This window comes from Haliotis rubra, unplaced genomic scaffold, assembly GCF_003918875.1.
Source record: "Haliotis rubra isolate DU_JTF1 unplaced genomic scaffold, ASM391887v1 Scf65, whole genome shotgun sequence".
Taxonomy (NCBI): Eukaryota; Metazoa; Mollusca; class Gastropoda; order Lepetellida; family Haliotidae; genus Haliotis; species Haliotis rubra.
The window spans coordinates 2,739,883-2,753,697 of NW_025767357.1; the positions used below are offsets into that span (position 1 = coordinate 2,739,883).

A 13,815-nucleotide genomic window follows, 5' to 3' on the forward strand; every position below is an offset into this window, starting at 1 on the left:
ATTACAGACTTACTTGATATTCATGAGTGTACAGAAACGCTTATACAGGAGACAAATGGAACATTGGTAAGGCCAACTATTCGACTACATCAGTGTGAGAGAGTGAATCAGGCTACTGACCTGAAGATAATGGTCCGTGCGTCGCGCTTCACATCCAATCAGTAACGAATTCCTCTTGTTTCCCCTTGAATGAACATATCCTACGCCTTGTGTGGGCATTATATTATTTTTGTTTTGTTTTTCTTTTGTCAGCCCCCTTCTGCACGGCTGGAGGAGGTGAATGTGGCGTCAATGGAGCCTGTGACACATCGACATATTCCTGTTCCTGCAAGAACGGATACACGGGTCCCAAGTGTACTACACGTGAGGCAGATAAGGCCAAATGTTTAATCTGAAATGTCTCAATAAACGATTTTGTCTATCTACTTAGTTACTAGCAAATTCAGACATAACACAATACCCCCATGTACTCCCTATATCTCCCTTGAATGATATTGCTAGAGAAAATACTGAAGGTACAGAAACTGTCATCTTTACTATATTTACTATATTGATAAATATATGATATGTCTCACTAGACCATTTTACCATTTTGTTTATCTACCAAGTAACTAGCAATACAGATATAGCGCACCCCCACTCCACCCGTGTACTACCGATATCTCCCTTGAATGATATTACCAGAAAAAAATAATGAAGATACAGAAACTGTAATCTTGATCCGACTATTCAGAATGTAGCATATCTAAACAATTTTAACACCATTTATCATACGGATTAGAATCAATCTTCAGCAACTCAAGCATGACGTTCAAGGCAACTAGCGTGGTAGGGTGTGCAGGTTAGCTCACTCGGTTCATACATATCATCGTTACTACCTTCTAAGAATAAATTACCGTGTCAATATTTATTGTGACTCTTACATGATCCATGTCATCGTATCTCAGTTACGTGGAGCGATGCTCATGATGTCATTGGAATGTCTGGTCCAGACTCGATGGCTTACAAACAGCCGTCACACAGTTGGTATATTGTTGAGTGTGGCTTTAAAAAAAGACACAAATTACATTTTAACACACTTAGCAGAATAAGTGAGAGTGTCCAGATTGACTGTGCCTCTTAAAGGATGTCTTTGCAAATGTAACTGAATTAAATTCGTTGCATTTGTTTCAGCGCCTTTCTGCACCATTGGAGAAACGATTGCGGTGCTAACGGAAACTGCACACGCAGTCGCAGTTACTATGGAAGCTCTTCATACTCATGTGTCTGCAGAAACGATATACAGGAGACAGATGCAACGTTGGTAAGACTACAGCACAACTACAAAGGGAATCATAAGTCAACGCCATAATTCAGAAATCATGTATAAAAATTATTACAGGTAATATTCATGAGTGTACAGAAACGCTTATACAGGAGACAAATGGAACATTGGTAAGGCCAACTATTCGACTACATCAGTGTGAGAGAGTGAATCAGGCTACTGACCTGAAGATAATGGTCTGTGCGTCGCGCTTCACATCCAATCAGTAACGAATTCCTCTTGTTTCCCCTTGAATGAACATATCCTACGCCTTGTGTGGGCATTATATTATTTTTGTTTTGTTTTTTTCTTTTGTCAGCCCCCTTCTGCACGGCTGGAGGAGGTGAATGTGGCGTCAATGGAGCCTGTGATACATCGACATATTCCTGTTCCTGCAAGAACGGATACACGGGTCCCAAGTGTACTACACGTGAGGCAGATAAGGCCAAATGTTTAATCTGAAATGTCTCAATAAACGATTTTGTCTATCTACTTAGTTACTAGCAAATTCAGACATAACACAATACCCTCATGTACTCCCTATATCTCCCTTGAATGATATTGCTAGAGAAAATACTGAAGGTACAGAAACTGTCATCTTAATGTACTATTCTGAACCGTGTACAGAAACATGTCATCATCTCTTAATGTAATTCGTTGGTGTTTGTTTCAAGCCCTTTCTGTACCATTTAGCAGAAACGATTGCGGTGCTAACGGAAACTGCAGCACGCAGAGCATTGTGGTGTTATTATGGACAGCTTTTCATACTCATGTGTCTGTCTGCAAAACGGGTATACAGGAGACAGATGCAACGTTGGTAAGACTACAGCACAACTACAAAGGGAATCATAAGTCAACGCCATAATTCAGAAATCATGTATAAAAATTATTACAGATTTACGTAATATTCATGAGTGTACAGAAACGCTTATACAGGAGACAAATGGAACATTGGTAAGGCCAACTATTCGACTACATCAGTGTGAGAGAGTGAATCAGGCTACTGACCTGAAGATAATGGTCTGTGCGTCGCGCTTCACATCCAATCAGTAACGAATTCCTCTTGTTTCCCCTTGAATGAACATATCCTACGCCTTGTGCGGGCATTATATTATTTTTGTTTTGTTTTTTTCTTTTGTCAGCCCCCTTCTGCACGGCTGGAGGAGGTGAATGTGGCGTCAATGGAGCCTGTGATACATCGACATATTCCTGTTCCTGCAAGAACGGATACACGGGTCCCAAGTGTACTACACGTGAGGCAGATAAGACCAAACGTTTAATCTGAAATGTCTCAATAAACGATTTTGTCTATCTACTTAGTTACTAGCAAATTCAGACATAACACAATACCCCCATGTACTCCCTATATCTCCCTTGAATGATATTGCTAGAGAAAATACTGAAGGTACAGAAACTGTCATCTTTACTATATTTACTATATTGATAAATATATGATATGTCTCACTAGACCATTTTACCATTTTGTTTATCTACCAAGTAACTATCAATACAGATATAGCGCACCCCCACTCCACCCGTGTACTACCGATATCTCCCTTGAATGATATTACCAGAAAAAAATAATGAAGATACAGAAACTGTAATCTTGATCCGACTATTCAGAATGTAGCATATCTAAACAATTTTAACACCATTTATCATACGGATTAGAATCAATCTTCAGCAACTCAAGCATGACGTTCAAGGCAACTAGCGTGGTAGGGTGTGCAGGTTAGCTCACTCGGTTCATACATATCATCGTTACTACCTTCTAAGAATAAATTACCGTGTCAATATTTATTGTGACTCTTACATGATCCATGTCATCGTATCTCAGTTACGTGGAGCGATGCTCATGATGTCATTGGAATGTCTGGTCCAGACCCGATGGCTTACAAACAGCCGTCACACAGTTGGTATATTGTTGAGTGTGGCTTTAAAAAAAGACACAAATTACATTTTAACACACTTAGCAGAATAAGTGAGAGTGTCCAGATTGACTGTGCCTCTTAAAGGATGTCTTTGCAAATGTAACTGAATTAAATTCGTTGCATTTGTTTCAGCGCCTTTCTGCACCATTGGAGGAAACGATTGCGGTGCTAACGGAAACTGCACACGAAGTCGCAGTTACTATGGAAGCTCTTCATACTCATGTGTCTGCAAAAACGGGTATACAGGAGACAGATGCAACGTTGGTAAGACTACAGCACAACTACACAGGGAATCATAAGTCAACGCCATAATTCAGAAATCATGTATAAAAATTATTACAGATTTTCTTAATATTCATGAGTGTACAGAAACGCTTATACAGGAGATAAATGGAACATTGGTAAGGCCAACTATTCGACTACATCAGTGTGAGAGAGTGAATCAGGCTACTGACCTGAAGATAATGGTCTGTGCGTCGCGCTTCACATCCAATCAGTAACGAATTCCTCTTGTTTCCCCTTGAATGAACATATCCTACTCCTTGTGCGGGCATTATATTATTTTTGTTTTGCTTTTTCTTTTGTCAGCCCCCTTCTGCACGGCTGGAGGAGGTAAATGTGGCGTCAATGGAGCCTGTGACACATCGACATATTCCTGTTCCTGCAAGAACGGATACACGGGTCCCAAGTGTACTACACGTGAGGCAGATAAGGCCAAATGTTTAATCTGAAATGTCTCAATAAACGATTTTGTCTATCTACTTAGTTACTAGCAAATTCAGACATAACACAATACCCCCATGTACTCCCTATATCTCCCTTGAATGATATTGCTAGAGAAAATACTGAAGGTACAGAAACTGTCTTCTTGACTATATTGACTAATCATGTCTCACTAGAATGTAGCATATCTAAATAATTTTAACACCCTTAAACGTTCGGGTTAGAATACATCTTAAGCAACCCATGCATGATGTACCAGGCAACTAACGGCATCGGGTGGTCAGGCTTGCTGACGTGGTCAATGCATGTCATAGTCTCTCTTCTCCAGTGTACAGGTTGACTGTGACTCTTAAGGGATGCATGTGCAAATGTAATTGAATGTTATTCGTTGTGTTTGTTTCAGCCCCTTTCTGTACCATTGGAGGAAACGATTGCGGTACCAACGGGGATTGCACACAGAGCAGAAATTACTATGGAGACTCTTCATACTCATGTGTCTGCAAAAACGGGTATACAGGAGGCAGGTGCAACATTGGTAAGACCAACTTTTCGACTACATCAGTGTGAGAGAGTGAATCAGGCTACAGGCCTGAAAAGAATGTTCTCTGCGTCGCGCTTCACTTCCAATCAGAAACGAATTCCTCTTGTTTCCCCTTGAATGAACATATCCTACGCCTTGTGCGGGCATTATATTATTTTTGTTTTGTTTTTTTCTTTTGTCAGCCCCCTTCTGCACGGCTGGAGGAGGTGAATGTGGCGTCAATGGAGCCTGTGATACATCGACATATTCCTGTTCCTGCAAGAACGGATACACGGGTCCCAAGTGTACTACACGTGAGGCAGATAAGGCCAAATGTTTAATCTGAAATGTCTCAATTAACGATTTTGTCTATCTACTTAGTTACTAGCAAATTCAGACATAACACAATACCCCCATGTACTCCCCTATATCTCCCTTGAATGATATTGCTAGAGAAAATACTGAAGGTACAGAAACTGTCATCTTTACTATATTTACTATATTGATAAATATATGATATGTCTCACTAGACCATTTTACCATTTTGTTTATCTACCAAGTAACTAGCAATACAGATATAGCGCACCCCCACTCCACCCGTGTACTACCGATATCTCCCTTGAATGATATTACCAGAAAAAAATAATCAAGATACAGAAACTGTAATCTTGATCCGACTATTCAGAATGTAGCATATCTAAACAATTTTAACACCATTTATCATACGGATTAGAATCAATCTTCAGCAACTCAAGCATGACGTTCAAGGCAACTAGCGTGGTAGGGTGTGCAGGTTAGCTCACTCGGTTCATACATATCATCGTTACTACCTTCTAAGAATAAATTACCGTGTCAATATTTATTGTGACTCTTACATGATCCATGTCATCGTATCTCAGTTACGTGGAGCGATGCTCATGATGTCATTGGAATGTCTGGTCCAGACCCGATGGCTTACAAACAGCCGTCACACAGTTGGTATATTGTTGAGTGTGGCTTTAAAAAAAGACACAAATTACATTTTAACACACTTAGCAGAATAAGTGAGAGTGTCCAGATTGACTGTGCCTCTTAAAGGATGTCTTTGCAAATGTAACTGAATTAAATTCGTTGCATTTGTTTCAGCGCCTTTCTGCACCATTGGAGGAAACGATTGCGGTGCTAACGGAAACTGCACACGAAGTCGCAGTTACTATGGAAGCTCTTCATACTCATGTGTCTGCAAAACGGGTATACAGGAGACAGATGCAACGTTGGTAAGACTACAGCACAACTACACAGGGAATCATAAGTCAACGCCATAATTCAGAAATCATGTATAAAAAATTATTACAGATTTTCTTAATATTCATGAGTGTACAGAAACGCTTATACAGGAGATAAATGGAACATTGGTAAGGCCAACTATTCGACTACATCAGTGTGAGAGAGTGAATCAGGCTACTGACCTGAAGATAATGGTCTGTGCGTCGCGCTTCACATCCAATCAGTAACGAATTCCTCTTGTTTCCCCTTGAATGAACATATCCTACTCCTTGTGCGGGCATTATATTATTTTTGTTTTGCTTTTTCTTTTGTCAGCCCCCTTCTGCACGGCTGGAGGAGGTAAATGTGGCGTCAATGGAGCCTGTGACACATCGACATATTCCTGTTCCTGCAAGAACGGATACACGGGTCCCAAGTGTACTACACGTGAGGCAGATAAGGCTAAATGTTTAATCTGAAATGTCTCAATAAACGATTTTGTCTATCTACTTAGTCACTAGCAAATTCAGACATAACACAATACCCCCATGTACTCCCTATATCTCCCTTGAATGATATTGCTAGAGAAAATACTGAAGGTACAGAAACTGTCTTCTTGACCCGACTAATCAGAATGTAGCATATCTAAATAATTTTAACACCCTTAAACGTTCGGGTTAGAATACATCTTAAGCAACCCATGCATGATGTACCAGGCAACTAACGGCATCGGGTGGTCAGGCTTGCTGACGTGGTCAATGCATGTCATAGTCTCTCTTCTCCAGTGTACAGGTTGACTGTGACTCTTAAGGGATGCATGTGCAAATGTAATTGAATGTTATTCGTTGTGTTTGTTTCAGCCCCTTTCTGTACCATTGGAGGAAACGATTGCGGTACCAACGGGGATTGCACACAGAGCAGAAATTACTATGGAGACTCTTCATACTCATGTGTCTGCAAAAACGGGTATACAGGAGGCAGGTGCAACATTGGTAAGACCAACTTTTCGACTACATCAGTGTGAGAGAGTGAATCAGGCTACAGGCCTGAAAAGAATGTTCTCTGCGTCGCGCTTCACTTCCAATCAGAAACGAATTCCTCTTGTTTCCCCTTGAATGAACATATCCTACGCCTTGTGCGGGCATTATATTTTTTTTTGTTTTGTTTTTCTTTTGTCAGCCCCCTTCTGCACGGCTGGAGGAGGTGAATGTGGCGTCAATGGAGCCTGTGATACATCGACATATTCCTGTTCCTGCAAGAACGGATACACGGGTCCCAAGTGTACTACACGTGAGGCAGATAAGGCCAAATGTTTAATCTGAAATGTCTCAATTAACGATTTTGTCTATCTACTTAGTTACTAGCAAATTCAGACATAACACAATACCCCCATGTACTCCCTATATCTCCCTTGAATGATATTGCTAGAGAAAATACTGAAGGTAAAGAAACTGTCATCTTTACTATATTTACTATATTGATAAATATATGATATGTCTCACTAGACCATTTTACCATTTTGTTTATCTACCAAGTAACTAGCAATACAGATATAGCGCACCCCCACCCCACCCGTGTACTACCGATATCTCCCTTGAATGATATTACCAGAAAAAAAATAATCAAGATACAGAAACTGTAATCTTGATCCGACTATTCAGAATGTAGCATATCTAAACAATTTTAACACCATTTATCATACGGATTAGAATCAATCTTCAGCAACTCAAGCATGACGTTCAAGGCAACTAGCGTGGTAGGGTGTGCAGGTTAGCTCACTCGGTTCATACATATCATCGTTACTACCTTCTAAGAATAAATTACCGTGTCAATATTTATTGTGACTCTTACATGATCCATGTCATCGTATCTCAGTTACGTGGAGCGATGCTCATGATGTCATTGGAATGTCTGGTCCAGACCCGATGGCTTACAAACAGCCGTCACACAGTTGGTATATTGTTGAGTGTGGCTTTAAAAAAAAAGACACAAATTACATTTTAACACACTTAGCAGAATAAGTGAGAGTGTCCAGATTGACTGTGCCTCTTAAAGGATGTCTTTGCAAATGTAACTGAATTAAATTCGTTGCATTTGTTTCAGCGCCTTTCTGCACCATTGGAGGAAACGATTGCGGTGCTAACGGAAACTGCACACGAAGTCGCAGTTACTATGGAAGCTCTTCATACTCATGTGTCTGCAAAAACGGGTATACAGGAAACAAATGCAACGTTGGTAAGACTACAGCACAATTACAAACGGAATCATAATTCAACGCCATAATTCAGAAATCATGAATAAAAATTATTACAGATTTACTTAATATTCATGAGTGTACAGAAACGCTTATACAGGAGACAAATGGAACATTGGTAAGGCCAACTATTCGACTGCATCAGTGTGAGAAAGTGAATCAGGCTACTGACCTGAAGATAATGGTCTGTGCGTCGCGCTTCACATCCAATCAGTAACGAATTCCTCGTGTTTCCCCTTGAATGAACATATCCTACGGCTTGTGCGGGCATTATATTATTTTTGTTTTGCTTTTTCTTTTGTCAGCCCCCTTCTGCACTGCTGGTGGAGGTGAATGTGGAGTCAATGGAGCCTGTGACACATCGACATATTCCTGTTCCTGCAGGAACGGATACACGGGTCCCAAGTGTACTACACGTGAGACAGATAAGGCCACATATTTCAAACTGACATGTCTCACTAGCGAAATCCTGACCTACTCTAACCAGTAACATAGCAGTATTCCCCCATATACGCCGAAGTGTGATATGATGCTGATAAATCTGTTTTATCATTTATATGTATAACTAAAAGCACCTTCATCTCAGCATGATTGACGTGAGTTAGATTTTCAATTCAAGTCCTTCACAATGTGTTTCCTGCTCGTGCGGGAAACTAGATCTTTCAGATTTATCTCATCATAATACGATCCCTTGCATTTGAAAAGGCCATACAGTCTGGCGGAATTAGCTTGATGGTGAACACCTCATCGCAAGAAATACACTCATGAGGTCCATCTCCATGTGTCTTGAGCAAAAAGACATGAGTAAACCGACTTTAGCCAACACAACGTCCTAAGACTTCCTCATCACATGTCAAGAGACGTTTTAACTTCGGCTTCGGCTTTTGTGTTACCTGCTATGAGTACGTGACGCGGTGACCAGCAGAGGACGATGTCATATTGGCCAGTAGAAAGGTTGTTGTCAGGTTCTAAAATGTCCAGAATGATAGGGTGATTCGAAAAGACATTCTGAAGTGCCCTCAGGGAAGACAATGAACCTGATACAATGATTAAGTTTTAGGAATGGTTTTGCTGTTTAATATAGGTCAAAGCCGTGAGGATAGCATTGGTCACAGCTGCAAAAATGGAACTATTGCCAGGGATTATTGACTGTGGGACAGGAAACTTTGCCATCATCCTTGGATTCGTCTGTAAAAATGGATGTAATACTTAGGACGTAACTGGTTGTATTCCTGGTAGAACACCAAAGGATTTGGTTTGGATGTTTTGAGTTTGGTGAAAGTAAGATCCATCTCTTGGTTCACCATCTGCCAGGGTGGGGAAGACAAAAGTTGCTAAGGTGATATGATATTAAGATCATTTTTAGTTTTTTTAATTCAGATTCCATTAGGTGGGTGGAGCCATCCTTGGCAGATGAGGAAGACGTTTTCATACAGAAGGTTGAAAACACAATGTAGGCTGGAATTGGCTAATTTGAATGTAATTTAGAGATATACTGCAGATAATGTTTAATGTGGCGTTGTTCAATGGAAGGTCTGTTAGCCTCCGCATATATGCTGTCTACCAGAGTGGCCCTAAAAGCTTCGAGACAGAGCCTAAGGCCTTGATTATGGAACAGACAATTGAGCCATAATATTGTTTAGAACGAATTAATGATCTGTACAAATGATGGAGGGCAGTCTGATAATGAGTAGCATCAGCTTCTGTCTCGTAAGCCTACCCTAGGGCAGTCTGCAGTTCATGCAGAGAAAACGTTATATTGTAATCCTCACCAGTTATCAGAGTTGTGCGTGTGCGAAAGGTGAGATGTTTTCCATCGAACTGGCAACACTGATAATGATAAAACAATGCTTCGTGATGAATAAAAGTTAATACCTAGTTTTAGAACAAGGTAAGGGTAGAAGACAAATGAAATATTCAAAATCGGTTATGTCTGTGAAACTAAACACCCTGTAGTTTGCACGTGTCGTGGGCAGTAGCGTCACACACAACCGAAGGGTGTTATTCTTGATTCGACAATGTCGAAGACAGTCGATTAATCTCTTTGGGCTATTATATCTGTCTAGTGACCCGTGGCGATCCGGGTTAGAATCGGAAAATTATTGTGCCTGCAAGAATGGATACAGTGGGAAAACGTGTAACGTAGGTAAGATACGCTCACGCGTACACATACGCACGCCTTTACTTCAATATTGTTGGATACTTTCTGTTAAAGGGCTTATTGTTTCTAAAACATTCTTGTAATGTACATTTCATTTGGTTACATAAGGAAAACGTGGCTTTGTTAATACACCCTTAAACCTACCTCATAATGTATCATTACTACTACTACCTCTCTCACTACTGGTGCTGGTAGTACTGCTACTACTTCCGAGTTAGGATTGATTTTCATCGACCGTAATTGGCGAGTAACGGGATTGAGTGGTCAGAATATCTTAATTGGCTGATATAGGCCACCGTGCCCTAATTGTCCAGATCGATACTCATTATATCAACCGCTATATAATATAATCCAGATTTGAGTAATTTTAAATATCGCCTTCACACTGCTGGAATAATGCTGACTGCGATACAAAATACAACACATACTATAACTACTTCTTCTACTACTACTACTACTACTACTACTACTACGACTACGACTACGACTACGACTACGACTACGATTACATCGACTACTACTACTACTTCTACTACTACTTCTACTACTACTACTACTACTACTATCTCTACTACTTCTACTACTTCTACTACTACTACTTCTACTACTACTACTACTTCTACTACTACTACTACTACTACTACTACTACTACTACTACTACTGCTACTGCTACGACTACTGCTACTACTACTACTACTACTACTGACTACTACTACTACTGCTACTGCTACTACTACTACTACTGCTACTGCTACGCTACTGCTACTTACTGCTGCTACTACTACTACTACTGCTACTACTGCTGCTACTACTACTACTACGACTACTATGACGACTACTACTATTGCTACTACTACTAGTACTACTTCTACTACTATTACGACTACTACTACTACTTCTGCTACTCCTACTGCTACTACGACTACTACTGCTGCTACTACGACGACAACGACTACTACGACTACTGCTACTACTACTACTACGACTATTTCTACTACTAGTAGTACTACTTCTGCTACTATTGCGACTACTACTACTACTTCTTCTACTACTTCGCTACAAACTCCTTCTGTTGTTATTGTTTTGGTAGTGTTTAATGTTCATGTTTCAATTACATTTTATTACAGCCCCAGTTTGTGGATCGTCAGGGGATCAGTGCAGCGGCCATGGCGAATGCAACATCTGCACCAGCTATCACTTCTGTCAGTGTTATGACGGCTACACCGGAGACACCTGCTCCTTCCTGGGTGAGTGTGCTGTCAGATGCAGATTGAGTGAGTTTAGTGTTAAGACGCTCTTAGCAATATTCTAGCAATATCGAGCGGGGGACACCAGAAATGGGCTTAACACATTATACCTATAAGGGGAATCGAACCGGGTCTTCGGCATGGCTAGCGAACGCTTTAACCATTAGGCTTGCCCACCGCCCCTTACATGCTAGAGGAACGTGCTGACAGACAATCTTTCCACATGCACATACTGACTCTTCGAAATTCGTGAAGTCAGCGAGGAAGTCAATAAGAATGGTGTAATCTATAAATACAATGCATGATAAAGTACTTGTGCTACGAAGCGGTACATAATTATCAAAGATACCTGGAACAAAGATAAGTGAAACCTCACTAAATGTGCCCGCGTTCACAATTCCTGAAAATATCATTTCTTCCATGTTTAGATGAAATAATGCAAATATCACTACCACGCTGACGTAATTCGTTTTGCTGGTCTTTTTGTGTTTCAGGTAAACCAGGAAACAATCCAAATGTCGGCGCTGATGTTACAGTGCTTTCTGTGACAACCATGATGATGTGTGTATTTGGAAGTATGATGTTAATGTAGATCCCTTGACAACTTAATGATCTGTGTATTTGAAAGTATGATGTTAAGGCAGATCCTTTGACAGCTTAACGATCTGTGTATTTGTAAGTATGATGTTAAGGCAGATCCTTTGACAGCTTAACGATCTTTTTTGTGGAAGTGTGATGTTAAGGTAGATCCTTTGACAGCTTAACGATCTGTGTATTTGGAAGTATGATGTTAGGGTATTTCCTTTTACAACTTCTAATGATCTGTTTTTATAGAAGTATGACGTTAAGGCAGATCATTTGATAACTTAATGATCTGTGTATTTGGTAGTAAGATGTTGGGGTATTTCCTTTTACAACTTAATGATCACTGTTTGTAGAAGTACTTCCTATGACAACTTAATGATCAGTGTATTTGGAAGTATGACGTTAGGGTAGATCCTTTGACGATTTAATGATCTGTGTTTGTGGAAGTATGATGCTAATGTAGATCCTTTGACAAATTACTGACTTGTGGGAGCCTGCTGTTTTAATCTAATGATCTGTGTCTTGCGAAACATGTGGTTAAGGTGGGTCCAGTGACAGATAAGCGATTTGTGTAAATAGATGTGGAACTCTTTATAAAGACGGTTTCCCCGGTAATATGTGTACTCAAAAGTCCAACTTTAAAACGGAAGTTTCCACCGCATCTCTTTTTATGATGCATTTTGCAGTCCAAGACAGTGTCCATGATTGTTCTTGAAGACTATGCATCGGAAAGTCAATTGTTTGTGCGGTGTCTATTACACTTCTGATGATCTGTGTATTTTAATGTCTTTAGTTCATAAAGTTTCCATGACAACCTTCATTTCGGGTATTTTAAAGTGTGTTGAAGATTTTGGCTAAATGTGATTTCCTAAATACATGTACGTACGCCATTCCATTCCACCATGTAGACACGCTGATATGAGAGTGTTAATCAACTGCAAAAAAAGTGGCAGTACAAGTATATCCGTTTGGCGTTATTTTTATTATTACTGTAACAGGAGGATGCTGTTTCCGGTCCTCAGGTCCACAGGATTCAGGGGTTTAAAGTCATAATGACAACCGAACACAAGATTTTGCAAACCAAATAAATTTATTTCCAACTCAATTAATATATATCACAAAATCGACAATAAACTAAGTTAAATAAACAACAAAAATAATAATGCCTCCAAGGATCCTGTGAAAAGGATAAAACCCTATTAAATATACCTATACTATTACCCCTTATCCCAACTTAATTCCCCAAAATAATGTTCCCTGCAAAATAAAACAAAAATTAACTACCTATCATTATCTAACCAAAACTATATTTCTTCTTTAAACTAAAACTTAAGAAACTTAAAACTCTGTTTGCATAGTCTACAGAAACAATAGTGAATTTCTCACCTTTCTTGTCTCTGTAAAACCCCAGAGTGCAGAGGAAAAAATAATCTGCCTTTTTATACCCCTAACCTATAACTCTTACCCAATAAAAAACATGCTCTGAAAATTACCCAAAAAATGCCTACAAAAGAAAAGTTCAGTGGACTGATCCCTCTGCTCCTGCACTGGCCCATCCCATTGCATAACAATGGGGAAGAAGCATACTAGGTACTTGCCTAGAGGGTCCTTACCCCTCAAGAGCTAAATGGACCAGCCCACTGAAGGCTAAGCCTTGTGTGTTATTTTAAGCCCAGCCTATGCCTAACCTGTCCCCTCCCTAAAACAAGCCTGATTTCTACTAAAAAATAACCCTACCATTACAATTACTATGATTTTTTATTGGTTCCCAAGATTACAATATTACAGATATACAAAGCCGTGATACATGCGGCTTATGGTAATATAGATACATCATGTAAAGGT

At 39.9% G+C, this 13,815-nt stretch overlaps 1 protein-coding gene across 1 annotated transcript in view; it reads left to right on the forward strand.

The window, feature by feature from the left end:
- The window catches only part of LOC124257131 (neurogenic locus notch homolog protein 1-like), a 103,722-nt gene that overhangs the window by 28,061 nt on the left and 61,846 nt on the right, over window positions 1–13,815 (forward strand). Inside the window, exons 6-16 of the mRNA XM_046691121.1 lie at window positions 1,174–1,303; window positions 2,062–2,120; window positions 2,446–2,556; window positions 3,367–3,498; window positions 3,823–3,933; window positions 4,361–4,492; window positions 4,681–4,791; window positions 6,583–6,714; window positions 6,902–7,012; window positions 7,826–7,957; window positions 8,282–8,392. Of these exons, the coding sequence (XP_046547077.1) occupies window positions 1,174–1,303; window positions 2,062–2,120; window positions 2,446–2,556; window positions 3,367–3,498; window positions 3,823–3,933; window positions 4,361–4,492; window positions 4,681–4,791; window positions 6,583–6,714; window positions 6,902–7,012; window positions 7,826–7,957; window positions 8,282–8,392 (1,272 nt within the window). The remainder of the gene's footprint in view (window positions 1–1,173; window positions 1,304–2,061; window positions 2,121–2,445; window positions 2,557–3,366; window positions 3,499–3,822; window positions 3,934–4,360; window positions 4,493–4,680; window positions 4,792–6,582; window positions 6,715–6,901; window positions 7,013–7,825; window positions 7,958–8,281; window positions 8,393–13,815) is intronic.